The sequence below is a fragment of the Ranitomeya variabilis genome, chromosome 4 (genome assembly GCF_051348905.1).
Source record: "Ranitomeya variabilis isolate aRanVar5 chromosome 4, aRanVar5.hap1, whole genome shotgun sequence".
NCBI lineage: Eukaryota > Metazoa > Chordata > Amphibia > Anura > Dendrobatidae > Ranitomeya > Ranitomeya variabilis.
Window position 1 is genome coordinate 267,753,700 of NC_135235.1, and position 18,204 is coordinate 267,771,903.

At 42.1% G+C, this 18,204-nt stretch overlaps 1 protein-coding gene across 11 annotated transcripts in view; it reads right to left on the reverse strand.

Annotated features, from left to right (window-relative positions):
* Positions 1-18,204, reverse strand: part of CADM1 (cell adhesion molecule 1) — a 239,394-nt gene that overhangs the window by 184,129 nt on the left and 37,061 nt on the right. The window contains exon 1 of one of the 11 annotated variants that reach the window (XM_077249831.1): positions 13,139-13,157. The exons of the other annotated variants lie outside the window; for them this stretch is intronic. Coding sequence (XP_077105946.1) covers positions 13,139-13,142 — 4 coding nt within the window. The 5' untranslated portion in view covers positions 13,143-13,157. Of the gene's footprint in view, positions 1-13,138; positions 13,158-18,204 lie in introns of those variants that run through there. 11 annotated transcript variants of the gene reach the window in all.

Here is an 18,204-nt window from a genome sequence, read left to right on the forward strand (position 1 = left end):
GATCGCTTTAAGAAAAATCAAAAATTTATTAAAATTGGGTACATTACGACCGTAGTGTTTTTCACATCTTATGCCCATTTTCTATTTATTTTTTATTTTTTTTGATTGGCAGACGGGGATCAGGACCTCAGCTGCACTGACGCGCGTTGTTGTGCACAGATGTGTGGGATACAGAGTACCAGGAAACGCTCGGTCTCTCTGAATACTGCACTAATTAGCAGAATTAATCTTCACGCTTCCCATTGCTCGCCATTGTGTTTTAATTAGCAGCTTCCATCTCCTAGAGAGTGCGTGTGCGTGTGTATGTATAAATATATATGTTCCATGTCTCCTCGCTTCCCAAGCCTCGTGTTAGCTTTTCTATGATATATTTTAATGATGACATTTCCACTATTTGATAGTTTACGATAATAAAATTGACTTTTGCTCCCGATGCCGGAAAACGAGCCACAAAAAAAAAAAAAAAATAATTTTAAAAAATACATGTTGTTTCGACAGGTAGCCCCGAATTCAGTGTTTCGACATCTTTGGAGGAAGAGGAGGTGAGAATTACTCCAGATGTTTCCAGCTTTTTTAAGAAGGGTTTCTTAAGTGCTCATTCCTCATTAAGACCCTTCAGACAAGGTTAATAAAGCCTCTGTCGAATTAACGTCTGGCCCACTTTAATTTACAAAATGCCACGACCAAAGAAATAAAAAGGGCAGTGCGCAAACGCACCGTAAAAAAGTCCTCACCCGTGGGACTATCAGGTAATTGTGCAGCTCATTAAAAAAAAAAAAAAGGTTTTAATTATTAATTGACTGTCAGGGTTGTCCTTTGAAGTCAGCTTTATTTTTCTCGCTTTGAAAAAAAGCATTTTGATTTGCGAGTGACCTATGACGATTTTCTATTTCATGGTTGAAACCAAGGAAGGATAACCAGGTACCGGAGATAAATCCTACAGATGAATTAGCTGGAGAATGGGGTCAACCCTGGAGATAACATTGACATATTAACTTGCCGTTCCTTAGATGGCGCCAATGTATTCAATACCACTGTACAAGTTGTCTGTCTGTACAGAGAGGAAGAGGAGTAGAACTTTAGCGTCACCAACAGGAAGTAGCGATCCTGAAAGTCAATATCGACCCTCTAACGAGACTTGTCACATGACTTAGGATAAAAGCTAAAACCAAAATTTCAATTTGCATACTGTTTCAGGGTATTGCCCCTCGTCAGCACAAAGTGTGAGATGTGGTTTGGATGGGAGAGAGGTGTCTGACCGGAAAGCAAGGAGAAGCGTTACCCCTTGCATACCGGTCAGACACCTCTCACCGAGCCAAACCACATCTCACACTTTGCACTGCTGAGGGGTCAGCAGCTCGAAACACTGTCTGCAAATTGAGATTTTGATTCTGACTTTTATATTAAGCCATGTGACAAGGCTCGATGGAGAGTCCATATTGACTTTTAGGATTGCTACTTCCTATAGGTGGCACTTGAGTTCTAGTCCTCTTCCTCTCTGAAGAGACAATTTGCATATTTCCGAGAGGAGCATTGCGGCATAAAAAAAAAAGTCTCCTCACATTGGTATGATTGACACGTCACTCTCCACAAGGAGAAACGTTACCTCTTGGGTACCAATGTACAGCAATTGTTGATATTCACATCTGATGTCAATATTATTTAAAAATTAAAAATTTGGGAGTCCTCAAAATGCAAGCTTTCGTGATTACTCGGGTCTCTTCATCAGGATGGAGGGACCTGAGTAGTCTCGAAAGCTTGCATTTTTTTACCATCTTTTCCGTTAGCCATTAAAAGATAGAAAAATATTAATGTGAGAGTCCTCATTGGTTTATATCTACTGGCTAACAAGATGCAAAGATAATTATTGAAAGTGATTTGGTAAGTTTTTGGGGTGTGCAATGGGGTCTAAAGGGTAACGTTTCTCCTTGTAGAAAGAGACAAGCCTAGCCTGGCATGTCAGAATGAGGAGACTTATACGCCACGTATTCTCCTCTGGGATATTAAATATCCAGATTGTCTCTTCAGAGAGGAAGTGCACTAGAAGGAAACACCATGCTAACACAGAGAACATTCAAACTTCACCAAAGGAAAGCTCGTTGGTCTAGAAATATGCTCCACCTTAGAGAGCGGAAAACGTTTCTCTTTCCATCCAGTAAGACTCATCGGCCTAAGGGTACTGTCTCACAGTGGCACTTTTGTCGCTACGACGGTACGATCCGTGACATTCCAGCGATATCCATATGATATCGCTGTGTCTGACACGCAGCAGCGATCAGGGACCCTGCTGAGAATCGTACGTCGTAGCAGATCGTTTGGAACTTTCTTTCGTCGCTGGATCTCCCGCTGTCATCGTTGGATCGGTGTGTGTGACACCGATCCAACGATGCGTTCGCTTGTAACCAGGGTAAACATCGGGTTACTAAGCGCAGGGCCGCGCTTAGTAACCCGATGTTTACCCTGGTTACGGTCGTAAAAGTAAAAAAAAAAAAAAAAAAACAGCACATACTCACATTCCGGTGTCCGTCAGGTCCCTTGCAGTCTGCTTCCCGCTCTAACTGACTGCCGGATGAAAAGTAAGAGCAGAGCACAGTGGTGACGTCACCGCTGTGATCTGCTTTCACTTTACGGCCGGGAGTCAGTCAGAGCGGGAAGCAGACTGCAAGGGACCTGACAGACACCGGAATGTAAGTATGTACTGTTTGTTTTTTTTTCCTTTTACAATGGTAACCAGGGTAAACATCGGGTTACTAAGCGCGGCCCTGCGCTTAGTAACCCGATGTTTACCCTGGTTACCCGGGGCCTTCGGCATCGTTGGTCGCTGGAGAGCGGTCTGTGTGACAGCTCTCCAGCGACCACACAACGACTTTCCAACGATCACGGCCAGGTCGTATCGCTGGTCGTGATCGTTGGAAAGTTGCAGAGTGTGACAGTACCCTAAGTGTAAGTTCTTTGCTTTAGATGCGAGTGTCCTCAGGCTGAAACCCGAAGAAGTCATGACCTTGACTTTGTAATCATATCTGTTGAAAAGCTCCAAAAATTAGATCGAGAGGTATTATTCCCGCTTCAGAGGCAGGAAGCCTTCGGCTCAAATCCTGGACAAGCCCCAGCACGCGTGACTTCATTCTTACAGGTAAGAATATATTTTGTATTATGCATGTTCTTATGCAAGAAATATTGGTATGTACACAGACAAGTGTAGATATTTGTGCTTTATAGAAACCACAAAAAAACAAACAAAAAAAAAACAACAACTCTACTCTTGGATACATAGACAAAGAAAAAAAAAAATCACCTTTTCAACCCCACCTCAACTCTCACATCTACTGTCTTTACGGTAGTAAACTACAATTCCATCCAAACAAGTGTCCTCAATTTGTCCTGATGGCGACCGGCAGGACATCTTGGGACATTCCATGGTTATTTCCAACACTCCTTATGTAGAGAGGCTTCGTATGCTTGTACGTTGCCTTACGTCACCAAGGTCAGACTGCAGCATCAGACGACTGGAGGGTTGGACCCGGTAGAGAAACCCAACATGGAGCATCATCTTTTAGTTTAGAACCTCCCATATTATTTGCTTCCTAAACAAAATTGATAAAAGATAAGGAGCAGATGAACATGAATGGTGTAGACCCTAGAATAAAACAAAACAAAAAAAAAAAACAGTTCCCTATTGAGGACTCGACATCACGTTACAATGGGACAATTATCCTAGCAAACATGAGTTACACAAGTATAAAACAATACTCTTTCTGAAGGACCAATATATAGCTCTCAAAGACGTCAGAAGAGAACTTTGGCCACGAAACCGCCTCTTGAGGTTTTCTCCAGCCCTGCACCGTACCGCACGAGGTATTTACCAGAGCACAAAAAAAAAAAATTAAATCCTTTCTGGTTACTAAGCGTGCAATATGGACAAAACTTAATTGTAGGATATCCAAAATACGCTTGATTTAAATCTGGTCTATACAACTCAAGCATCTCATTCACAAAACCAAGAACAGTTATAGCCTGAAGGATCACATACATCTCAACAAGGTAATTACAGACAGCTCAGATTGACTGGTAGCGCCGCCTCGTTTCATGCGACCTTCGGAAGCCCGGTCTGATCTAGAACCTTGTAATTAGATTGAGGAATGAACGGGACAAGTGTCCACCACTGACCAATGCGGTTTGGGTTTCTACTGTAATGGATGCAAAAACCAGAGTGTTAAACTACTACCGTGCTTCAGCTTGAAGCACCAATGACACCTAGAAGCTGGCTCTGCAGTGCCCCGGAGAGGAGGTGAACCATCGCTGAATTAATGGTCTATGAAACTGCCGGAGAATGCGAGTGCATGATCGACCTCAACTTTATCAGCCCGGTTCTATAGATGAGCCAGAGACCACAACGTCAACACTAGTGATGAGCGAGTGTACTCTTGCTTGGGTTTTCCGGAGAACGCTCGGGTGACCTCCGAGTATTTATGACTGCTTGGAGATTTAGTTTTCATTGCGGCAGCTGAATGATTTACAGCTACTAGCCTGCTTGATTACATGTGGGGATTCCCTAGCAACCAGGCAACCCCCACATGTACTTAGCTTGGCTAGTAGCTGTAAATCATTCAGCTACGGCGATGAAAACTAAATCTTTGAGCAGTCAAATACTCGGAGGTCACCCGAGCAACGAATACACTCACTCATCACTAGTCAACCCCTATCCTTTCGATACCTTGGTACAAACGCTTTAAAATTACCATTCAGCATCTCTAAAATCACAGGTTTGGAATTAATAACGTTACCGTAGCGTAGTATTAGGTTATCCGAGCTAGTTTTCAACAAACTCGAAATTATTAATAGAGAAGACATCTTGAAAATTCATGCAGACGACAACAACCATTTCCGCAGCCCAACATTTTGCAAGGTCAATCTATGCATAAATCCAACTTAAAAACACAATCGACCTTAAAATTCAGTGTAATTTGTCGGATGGGCTCTTGATTCAACATTTCCGGGGACAAAACAGTTCAGTTACTAGGAAAAATCTACGTGAATATGATCCATCTTGTAGTTTATGTTCCCAGCTAACAGAAGACCGCAGGTTGACTGCATTTGACCACCATGGTGGCACAAGTGGTTCGCACGGCTGCTTTGCATCGCTGGGGTCCTAGGTTCAAATTCCACCAAGGACAACATCTGAAAGGAGTTTGCGAGAGTTTCCCCTCGGGTCCTCCGTTTTTTTTCCCTACACTCCAAAAAGACATACCGATTGGGGCTCAAAATCCAAATTTCCTATTTGGACAGTGAGGATAAGCAAAATAAAAAATAATCTGTACTTCACACTCAACTCATGCCATGATCTCTATCCAGTCGTCCACAAAATCGGTCTCTCCAGTGGCCAAAAGGTGTATTTGACGCAAAAAGCGGCCACCTTCATTTCATGGGTGCAAAAATAAAGATTCCGCATGAGACCATTAACCCCCTACTTTCTTCACAAGTGGTGCCAGGAAAGCAGATCGGGGTAAGTGTTTTGTACAAACAGTTCCAGGACAGAAAGCTTAATAATGGCTAAAAATGAAAATTTATGGATAAGCCTCAATCCACAGTCCCACGTGTCCGGTACACAGTGTGCCCACTTTGAATAATATTCTGCATTCTAGGTGACGTTATGTTGGGTAGAAGATAAAATATTGCAAAGTTACAATTACAATGAGTCAGCACAAAGCCAAATTCCATTAACGTGATAACGTTCATATTCTTCGTCAAAAGATTTATAGGCCTATGAAGGAGGAGGAGGAAGCGATCAAGAATCAGAGGCCTGACTTACACGGGCGTGAAGGGCACACCATCGCCGGTTCTCGGAGCAGCACTACCCCCCTCCCCCACATCAGGTCAGGTGTACTCCAGATTTAGTGCTCATCTTGTTTCTTAAGACTCGTATATAAAATGGTAATCTCTTAACATCAGGTGTAAGGTGCCTAATCTCTTAATTCTGGCATTAACACAGAGCATAAAAATATACTATTGCATGCCCCTTATCTACGGGAACATTGTGCACCAGGGTACGGCTCACACAAGGGCCAAAAAAAATCTTCAGGAGGCGTTACCCTAATGATGATATTGTTTTACGAGAAAGTGACACAAACGGTTGATTCTCGATGTGTGTATCTAGGCATAAATCATTATCCTGGGGCCCATCCTGACACATATATCCCCCATGCTGGTGTGTGTGTGTGTGTGTGTGTGTGTGTGTGTGTGTGTGTGTGTGTGTGTGTGTGTGTGTGTGTGTGTGTGTGTGTGTGTATGTGTATGTGTGTGTATGTATGTATGTGTGTGTATATATATATATCTCCCATTCAGGGCCCATTCCTGGTATACAGTGCTGTGAAAAAAAAGTGTTTGCCCCCTTCCCGATTTCTTATTCATTTCCATGTTGGTCACACTTTCTTTCAGATCACCAAACAAATGTAAATATTAGACTAAGATAACACAAGTAATCGCAAAATGCAGTTTTTAAATGAAGGTCTTAATTATTAAGGGAAAAACACATCCAAACCTACAGAGCCCTGTGTGAAAAAGTCATTGCGCCGCCCCCCTCCCCTACAACAGAAATTAACTGTGGTGTATCACATCTTTGGGAGGCAGAGTTCAAATTCAATAACCACACCCCGGGCTAATTACTGCCACACCTGTGATCAATCAGGAAATCACTTAAATAGGACCTGCCTGAAAGTGAAGTAGACCAAAAGCAGCTCAAAAACTAGACATGTCGAGATCCAAAGAAATTCTAGAACAAATGAGAAACAATGTAATTGAGAACTATCAGACTAGAAAAGGTTATAAAGAAATTTCTCAAGCTTTGGGACTCCAGAGGACCACAGTGAGAGCCTTTATCCACAACTGGCAAAAAAAAAAATGGAACAGTGGTAAACCTTTCTAGTAATGGTCGGCTACCAAAATTACCCCAAGAGCACAGAGTCAACTTATCCAGGAGGTCACAAAAAACCCACAATAACATCCAAAGAACTGCAGGCCTCACTTGCCTCAGTTAATGTCAAGGTTCATTACTCCATCATAAGAAAGACTGGCCAAAAATGGCCTGCATGGCAGCGATCCAAGATAAAAACCATTGATGATCATTAAGAACATAAAGGCTTGTCTCAGTTTTTCCAGAAAACAACTTGATGATCCCCAAGACTTTTGGAAGGATACTCTGTGGACTGGAGAGATAATAGTTGAGTTTTTTGAAAGTTGTATGTCCATTTACAACTGGCGTAGAAGTAACAAAGCATTTCAGAAAAGGAACATTATACCAACAGTAAAATATGGTGGTGGTAGTGTGATGGTCTGGGGCTGTGTTGCTGCTTTAGGACCTGGATCACTTGCTGTGGTAAATGGAACCATGAATTCTGCTGTCTACCAAATAATCCTGAAGGAGAAAGTCCGGCCCTCTGTTCGTGACCTCAAGCTGAAGCGCACTTGGCTTATACAGCAGGACAATGATCCAAAACACACCAGCAAGTCCACCTCTGAATGGCATAAGAAAAACAAAATTAAGACTTTGGAGTGGCCTAGTTAAAGTCCTGACCTTAATCCGATTGAGATGCTGTGGCACAACCAAAAAAGGTGGATCATGCTCGGAAACCCTCCAGTGTGGCCACATTACAACAATTCTGCAAAGATGAGTGGGTCAAAATTCCTCCAGAATGCTGTAAAAGACTCATTGCCAGTTATCGCAAACCCTTTATTGCAGTTGTTGCTGCTAAGGGCGGCCCAACCAGTTATTAGGTTTACGGGCAATCACTTTTTGACACAGGGACTTGTAGGCTTGGATTTCTTTGTCCCTTATTAATAAAGACCTTCATTTAAATACTGCATTTTGTGATTACTTGTGTTGTTATCTTTGTCTAATATTTCCATTTGTTTAGCGATCTGGAACATTTAAATGTGACAAACATGCAAAAGAATGAGAAATCAGGAAGGGGACAAACACTTTCACACCACTGTATATATCCATGTTGGTATATATGGACACCCAACCCGGTATATACTGTATATCCCCCATTCTGGTATATAGCCCCCATTCTGTCGCTGTTCTTTAATGCATAGAAAAAAAGTTAACCATTATACTCCTTCCCTTCGCCCCCATGGACACCTCCATACAGCGTCCTCTTCTGAAGTCGACAGGTGGCTTCAGCGTGCAAGTGACAGGAGATCATGACCACACTGTCATGCACCCCAAGTCACTTGCACGCCGACATCACCTACTGGCCTCCGATTGGCCGGCAGTGTGTATTGCCACGCACGGACCAGGCGGGCCTCTGTGCCGCAATGCACTTCAGTTGATTGTGTGTCCGAGGCCGCACATCCAGTTGAAGTTTGTGCTGGCGTCGGCAGGCCACAGGCCCGGTCGTGACCTTTGCGACCGTGGTCATTATGCCCCTGCCTCCAAGTATCTCTAAAAACGTCAAGACAAACTCTAGGTGCAAGAAAATGCTGTTACTTAGATAAAAAGCCCAACTGTATTATCGGTGAGATAGAGAATTGACTGTGGATTAACTGTATCCCATCTCAGATTATTTGCTAGATATATGTGTCAGATAACAAATAAGTGACAACTCCTTATAATAATTCATGATATCCTTCAATGTGGCCTCCTGATGAACCTGCACTATAAGGCGAAACATCATGTGGACAGCTAAGGTTTATTGACACATGATTCATGTGTATATATATATATATATATATATATATATATATATATATATATATATATATATATATATATATATATATATATATATATATATCTATATGTGTGTGTGTGTGTGTGTGTGTGTGTGTGTGTGTGTGTGTGTGTGTATGTATGTATGTATACACACACAATAAAAATTGGAACAGCACAACTCCTATACTTAGCTTCGGGTGCAATGCCCCCAGACCACCCGTCCACCGGTCGTCTCCAATCACTATATTCAAAAAAGCAGGCAGCAATCCATTTTCAAGGCTTGAGAAAGGCTCAGCTGAGCCGAAACGGCGCAGAGACATGTGGGTTCATTAAAATCCTGCATACTTTAAGAAAATGGAGTGCTGCCTGCTTTTTTGAAAAAAAATAAAATAAAAAAAATAAAAAATAAAAAAAAATAATATATATATATATATTTATTTATGTGCATATTTTACATTACTTTAAGGCAGAGCTGTAGAGTCTGAGTCGTGGAGGTTTGGATCCTCTTCGGGCCAGCCACCATTGAGCGGAGGCGACATCTTGCGCTTATTTAGGGTGCCCACCTCCACGGCACAGGCAAGGAAGGATACGGTCTAGGGCAGTGTTTCCCAAACTCCAGTCCTCACGGACCCCACGGGTCATGTTTTCAGGATTTCCTTATTATTGCGCAAGTAGTGGAAGTATCATCAAGGCATCAGGAATTGTCTCACCTGTGCAACACTATGGAAATCCTGAAAACACGACCCGTGGGGTCCGTGAGGACTGGAGTTTGGGAAACACTGGTCTAGGGAGAGATTTTAATATATTCACTATATCTTGTCCGCTTTCTTATAGGTCCAAATGTTCGTAGACGTCCATCAGATACATCATTTAGGGATTATGACTAGGGTGGCATTTTTATCTAGAGCTTGCTACTCCTTTAATGTTTGTTAGGGTAAATCTAATATATAAAGCTGAATGTGTGTATGTGTGTATGTGTGTATGTGTGTATATCCGGGATTGGCATCTGAACCGTCGCAGCTACAGCCACAAAATTGTGCACAGTCACACGTCTGGACCCCGAGAGCGTCAAAGCTATGTTGTGAGGTGAAATTTTAACCCCGCGCTTTCCAATTCACCAAACAATTTTGCCCCTATCTACATAATGGGGAAAAAATGAAAGGAAAAGTGTTGGAGGCAAATTAACAGCTGCCAGATGTGAACAAGGGGGACTTAAAGAATGAGAGCGATGGCGCCAAAGAGTATATACTGTACAGTTGCTAAGGTGGGGCCCCGACATGGGATACTCACCACACAAGGGGATATGAACACACACACAAAATGCGCCACACACTACCACGTGCTTGAACACATATCACCCTCAGCACACATTTCACCACACATACACCAACCTCGCCACATACAAGTCGAAACACAAAAGTCGCCGCTCAAAACTCGCCAGGCGCAAAACTCTCCACATGCAAAACTCGCCACACGTGCAAAACTCACCTCATGGAAAACTCGCCACACGCAAAACTTGCACACGCGGAAAAATTGCCACATGCACAAAAGTTGCAACACATGCAAAAGTTGCCTCACACAAAACTTGCACATACTCAAAAGGCACCACACATAAAACTCGCCACGCGCAAAACTTGCTGCACACAACTTGCTACACTAACCTGTCACATGCAACTCGACAAACAAAAAGTTGCTACACGCATGTCGCCACACAAAACTCATCTCACAAAAGTCCCTACATGCATGTCGCCACACGCAACTCAACACACACAACTTGACACACGAAACTCGCCCTAAAACACACACAAGTCTGGTATTATCCTTCAAAAATAAAAATCTGATTAATAAGCAGACAAACTACAAGAGCAACAAATGTACCATATAGGTATCCGGCAGCTGTCAGTCACATGACCAGTCTATTATGTGTATGTGTGAGCTAATATATACTGCCAGGGGGTGGGCTTACTGTTGGCTGGGGATTTATCAGGCTGTCAATTTAGCTTACAAATACTGAGGTAAAAATACTGAGCAAATAACGTGTGAACGAGGTCTAATACAGGAGGAGATGACACACAGGTACATACTATATTACAGGAGGAGATGACACAGGTATATACTATTTACAGGGGAGATGACACACAGGTATATACCATATACAGGAGATGACACACAGATATATACTATATACAGGAGGAGATGACATACAGGTATATACTATATACAGGAGGAGATGACATACAGGTACATACTACATACAGGAGGAGATGACATACGTATATACTATATACAGGAGGAGATGACACAGGTATATGCTATATACAGGAGCAGATTACCTACAGGTATATAGTATATACAGGAGGAGATGACATACAGGTATATGCTATGTATAGGAGGAGATGACATACAGGTATATACTATATACAGGAGGAAATGACACAGGTATATACTATTTACAGGGGAGATGACACACGTATATACTATATACAGGAGGAGATGACACAGATATATACTATATACAGGAGAGATGACAGGTATATACTATATAGAGGAGGAGATGACATACAGGTACATACTACATACAGGAGATGACATACGTATATACTATATACAGGAGGAGATGACACAGGTATATGCTATATACAGGAGCAGATTACCTACAGGTATATAGTATATACAGGAGGAGATGACATACAGGTATATGCTATGTATAGGAGGAGATGACATACAGGTATATACTATATACAGGAGGAGATGACACAGATATATACTATATGCAGGAGGAAATGACACAGGTATATACTATTTACAGGGGAGATGACACAGGTATGTACTATATACAGGAGGAGATTACATACAGGTATATACTATATATAGGAGGAGATGACATACAGGTATATACTATATACAGGGGAGATGACAGCAGGTATATACTATATACAGGGGAGATGACATACAGGTATATACTATATACAGGAGATGACATACAGGTGTATACTATATATAAGGGAGATGACAAACATGTATATACTGAGGTGAAAATGAGAGGTGTGAGGTGAAAATGAGAGGAGTGAGGGAAAATAGTGGAGTGATCGGAAAATGACAGATGTGAGGTCGAAATGACAAGTGTTAGGGGGGAATGAGAGGAGTGAGGGGGAAAATAAGAGTGAGGGGGAAAATGAGAGGTGTAAGGGAGAAAATGAGAGATGTGAGGGGGAAAATGAAAGATGTGATGGGGAAAATGAGAGGCGTGATGGGAAAATAAGAGAAGTGAGGTGCTATAACTAACCACAGATATTTACTATGCCCAGGCAACGCCGGGCTCTTCAGCTAGTATATTAATATAATTAATAAATATTGATGTTACCCTATTGATAAAAGCATAGTCTATGTGAGCGCTAACAGGCAATGTAATCCCAAAATGCATGATACATGACAATGTGCCTACAGGTTTTAAGAGATCCAATTGAAAATTTGACTAGATAATTTCTTTTGATATATTTTATGGTCAATACAATAACAGCTTACTCGATTAGGTGAGAAAATGGCAATAACAGATAGAAAAAAGCTTGTATGTTGTAGAGTAGGAGGCCTCAGCTGGAGGACCGAAGACACCAGGAGCGTGGACCCTGTAGACTTGCCATCACAAATGTATCAGGCAAGGACAGTGCCTCCTTCAATGCATCTAGCGGAATTATCACCGAGGCCCATCACGCAAGGTCCTGTTAGTGGCCAGTGCCATGTTTTGTCTCAGAGTAAAAAGAACTCAAGAGCGGCAAGCACTCTTTCTTCCCCTCTCTGAGGTCTAAAATAATTTTTTAGTTGTGATCTTTGGTCTGAATTAATTCCATGGTCTAGTTAAGGGTCTGAATTAGAGATGAGCAAATTGATTGGCAGGACCCTGGTCCAGGTCTGTAGTCCGTGGCCGCTGGACAGGAGTCCTGTGACCCATCTCCTTGGCGCTTCAATGGGTTCTCCTTCCATTTGCCAGCTCGGCACAATGTTGCATGTGCATTGCGCCATAACTATGATGTCTTTACAGGCCGGATAATCTAGAGAGGAGTCAGAGATGCCGGCAGGTAGGTGGTGATTCAAAAGGCTCCCCCGTAAGACAATCATGGATTACCACCATGGCTGCTGGACCAGGGTCTCACAAAGATTCGCTCATTTCTGGTCTAAATTTTAAAAAAAGGTTTTGTCTTTTTTACCACCAATTATAATACACCTTGATGCAAGTAATTCTACAATATCTGAGAAGCATTAAAGGGGTATTTCCCATCTCCAAGATCCTATCCCAATTATTAAAAATGATAATGACTTACTGTTGGGTGTTCAGACTACATACCCAAATAGACCTTAAAGGGGACTTCCCTTTCAGAAAATCTTAGTCTCTATGGCGGTTTGTAATTAAAAAGGCTAACAGCACTTAACTCATTCCTCCCCGAGTCCAGCGCCGAGTTAACATCGCTGTTCCCGGTGTCTGGGATTGGCTGTAACGCTTTCAAACTGCCAGCAAGGTAGCCAATCAGTGACCTCAATGGTTCTGCCCATGTCGTAATGAAAGCTGCTGAGCTGACCAATTGCCTGCAGCGCTGTCAACGCAACGTCAGTGCCACAGCCATTACTAGACACAGGGAGCAGCGGTGGAGACCAAGCACTGGACCCACGGAAGGCAAGTAAATGATATATTGTTGGAAGGAAAAAAACAAAAACTATAAAACTACTTGAGGGGACCAAGATTTTCTGTAACTCCTTTAACAAAAACTAGTCAAATACCCTCGATCTACAGCCCATAATTATTCATTCCAGGAAACGGTCATATGTAAAAACAAAGACTCAAGGACTCCAGCTCCTTGAACTCAAGTGATGGACAAGTAGAGTTGGTCTTGTATTAAATTCTACAACCACATGTTTGGGTAAGATAGAAAAAAAAATCCAAAAAGTAAAATAAACCTTAATTTTAAACCATCACGCTCAGGATTTGGCAATTTTTAAGACACCGGAAGACATGGAGACATGTTCTACTGGATTTAATTTTGCATTTCCTTTTAATCGGCCAGCCCATTAACTGAAAATGTCTCACAATCGAGAGATGTCAGTAAAGAAGATGGGACTATGACAAGCCGTCACTAATATGTTCCTATTGGTAAAAACAGCATGATTGATTTGCCAGCATGGAAAAGCCAAAAACTAGCTAAAGACCGACTGGGTCAATTGTTCAACGAACATATAGTAGAGAAGTAAAAAGGCACAAACAGTAAGTAGCAATACTGGGAGCATCAAATATCGAGGCTTTTCTTTGGAGATACAAACAACCGATTAAAACCCATTTTCCACACTGATTCTAGAATTTGACTGGAGAAATGCATCCCTATAAATGTTCTCCAAAACGCTGACTGTGCAAAGATACCGAACAAAGCTACCTTTGACACATCATGACCTCGCAACAGTTCCAAAAGTTTTATCATTACTTATTTTTATACAACTATCAAAAAATAAAATACAAAAATGAAGAAGCAACAATAAGAAGCAAAAGTGCATATGGGAAGTTGACCAAACTAATGAAAAGGCAAAAAGAAGATCTAGATACTGTTCTGAAATGGATAATATCAACCTGTACATGTTCAGAAAACAAGGAAAAGTGGTCTGGGAGGCAAGAAGAGTAGAAGACTAATGGCCTCTCATACACTTCAGATTTGGCCAACAACCATTTTTTCAGAGTTGTTCAGCTTGTCCGAACACCCCCGATTTCTCCATGAGCCTGTTGCCATCAGACTCATCTGGCAGCAGCCTATCTCCCGAAGAGAAAATGAATCAACCATTGGAAATTCAACAGGCTAGATCTTCCTTCCAAGACCTCATCTGTCGGAGAAGAGTTGGTAGACCTCCTTACACTGACGATTGATCCCACAGGTCGGGTGAATGCGTATGGGTGCATTAGGAAGCTTTTGACATGCAGAATAGAACTAAATAGTAGATGAGTAGAAAAGGATGGTGGGCACGTAGAGGAGAGAAAGATCAGGCTTTTGAGTGGGAACCTTCGAAGGCTGGAAGCGCACCCTGGATAGTGGCCAGCCAAAAGAGGAAAAAGAGAAGCCTGATCAAAGGCGATCATGGTGGAACATTCAGTGGTAACAAAGCCTACCATTAATGACCAGCTTTGGATTCAGGTTAAAAAAAAAAAAATGGAAAGAACACCAAAATATGAATCTATCCATCAAGGCCAAATGTAGAAGAACGTGGGAGAATTTAGATAGCACACCCGAGAGCATGAAAGACTACCTGAAACTGTCACTGGCCTGACGAACGTCTACAGATGCAACCATGAAAAACAAGCAAGTAAACATACAGGAGATAAAAAGCCAAGTAACTGGGAGATCAGGCTGAGCTGAATTATTGATCATTCTCCAGAAACATTTCTACATTGAGGATCACAGTAATCAGGAAAAGTGATTTCTAATGGCAGGAGAGGAAATGTCTTGATTACAGAGAGGGTGGGAGGGAAGTACATGAGAGCTGATGCCGGGGGCCGGGGAAATGAATGAAGTCGGGTTTCATAAAGCAAATTGGGTGCAAGTATTATTACAAAGGGAGGAGGGACAAGCAGGAGAAACCAGTGGTGGAGGGAGGAGAATCTGCTACGGGAGTAAAAAAAACACTGACATAGAAGAATGCATAGTTACGTCAAGAAAAGGGTCGAAAAGATACTGGACATGAAGAGAATAATGACGGTCCTCCACGACAGCCGGTCTTCAGTTCTGAATCCGGTGTCCCAGAATCCTCTAGAGCGCTGGCGCTTATTAGGTCCTGGAATATCATAATGGGGGCCTACTAAGCGCTAACTGATATAAACATACCAGATGACCACATTATGACTATGCCATACGTAACATTGCGCAAAACAGCACCCCACAAGGAGGAAAGATATATAGAGATATATAGAGATATATAGAGATATATAGAGATATATAGAGATATATAGAGATATATAGAGATATATAGAGATATATAGAGATATATAGAGATATATAGAGATATATAGAGATATATAGAGATATATAGAGATATATAGAGATATATAGAGATATATAGAGATATATAGAGATATATAGAGATATATAGAGATATATAGAGATATATAGAGATATATAGAGATATATAGAGATATATAGAGATATATAGAGATATATAGAGATATATAGAGATATATAGAGATATATAGAGATATATAGAGATATATAGAGATATATAGAGATATATAGAGATATATAGAGATATATAGAGATATATAGAGATATATAGAGATATATAGAGATATATAGAGATATATAGAGATAGATAGAGATAGATAGAGATAGATAGAGATAGATAGAGATAGATAGAGATAGATAGATAGATAGATAGATAGATAGATAGATAGATAGATAGATAGATAGATAGAGAGAGAGAATTGAGTATAAAGGGTAAAAAAAACTGGTACTTTATTATAAACCTGTCAAGTAACAGATACAGTATATACGATAGAAAAGGAAAAGGACAATGTACACAATCACTGGTACAATCAACCCCCCGGTTATATACAGAGTCTATAAGTATTGGGAAGCACGCTCTCATTAAGGTGCAGGTATATCGTAGCCAAGTGGTCTGTATATACACTAGTGTTCCAAGAGCGACGCTTTCCAGCAAGTGATCAGTCAAATAAGCGGGGTGAACGGTAGATAGTACCGGATTGAATCCAGGAGCGCCCCAACGCACGTTTCGCCTCTTTGGTGTGCAGCTTTCTCAAGGGGATAACTCTGTGTCCAGGCAAGGACCTTTTATGTCCCATTAGTAATTACCTAAGGCCGGTCACATGCTGTGACCCGACCAATCACCTCAGCATATGCGGCGCATGCGCACTGTGACCCGCAGGTCCTGCACCGGCCGCCGGCGTCAGGCACAATCGCGCACGCGCGGGGACCGGAGTCACCGCGCATGCGCGAAGGACCATAGAGACGCCGCGACAGGGGGAGGAATACCGCAGAAAACAGCGCGCACGCGCACAGCCAAGTAAGTATGGAAAGAACATATACATATTTGATTTCACGTCCGTAATCAAACATCATCATAATATAATAAGACACATTAGAGGATCTTTGCAGGGTAATTTTGACCGGAAGTCCTCCTGCTGAAGCGGTCCCTCCATATAAGATGTAACGTATAAAGTTGCCAATATGCTGGGTTCAAATGGAAGAGGCATATACTGTAGTAATAATAATAATAATAATAATTTTTATTTATATAGCGCCAACATATTCCGCAGCGCTTTACAACTTCTAGAGGGGACTTGTACAGACAATAGACATTACAGCATAACAGAAATCACAGTTCAAAATAGATACCAGGAGGAATGAGGGCCCTGCTCGCAAGCTTACAAACTAGGAGGAAAAGGGGAGACACGAGAGGTGGATGGTAACAATTGCTTTAGTTATTTGGACCAGCCATAGTGTAAGGCTCGGGTGTTCATGTAAAGCTGCATGAACCAGTTAACAGCCTAAGTATGTAGCAGTACAGACACAGAGGCTATTGACTGCATAAAGTGTATGAGAACACGATGCAAGGAACCTGATTATGTGTTTTGTTTTTTTTTTCTATTTTTAATAGGCCACACAGGGATAGTTAGGTTAATGCGTTGAGGCGGTAGGCCAGTCTGAACAAATGCGTTTTTAGGGCACGCTTAAAACTGTGGGGATTGGGGATTAATCGTATTAACCTAGGTAGTGCATTCCAAAGAATCGGCGCAGCACGTGTAAAGTCTTGGAGACGGGAGTGGGAGGTTCTGATTATTGAGGATGCTAACCTGAGGTCATTAGCGGAGCGGAGGGCACGGGTAGGGTGGTAGACTGAGACCAGAGAGGAGATGTAGGGTGGTGCTGAGCCATGGAGTGCTTTGTGGATTAGGGTAGTAGGTTTGTACTGGATTCTGGAGTGGATGGGTAGCCAGTGTAATGACCGGCACAAGGTAGAGGCATCGGTGTAACGGTTGGTGAGGAATATGATCCTGGCAGCAGCATTCAGGACAGACTGGAGCGGGGAGAGTTTGGTAAGGGGGAGGCCGATTAGTAGAGAGTTACAATAGTCCAGACGGGAATGAATAAGAGAAACAGTAAGAGTTATTGCAGAGTCGAAAGTAAGAAAAGGGCGAATTCTAGAAATGTTTTTGAGATGCAGATAAGAAGAGCGAGCCAGTGATCAGATGTGGGGGGTGAATGAAAGCTCGGAATCAAGGATGACCCCAAGGCAGCGGGCATGTTGCTTTGGAGTAATGATTGAACCGCACACGGAGATGGCAATGTCAGGCAAAGGTAGGTTAGTAGAGGGAGAGAACACGAGGAGTTCAGTTTTTGACAGGTTCAGTTTCAGATAGAGGGAGGACATGATGTTAGAGACAGCGGTAAGACAATCACTGGTGTTTTCTAAAAAGGTCGGCGTGATAACAGGAGAAGAGGTGTATAATT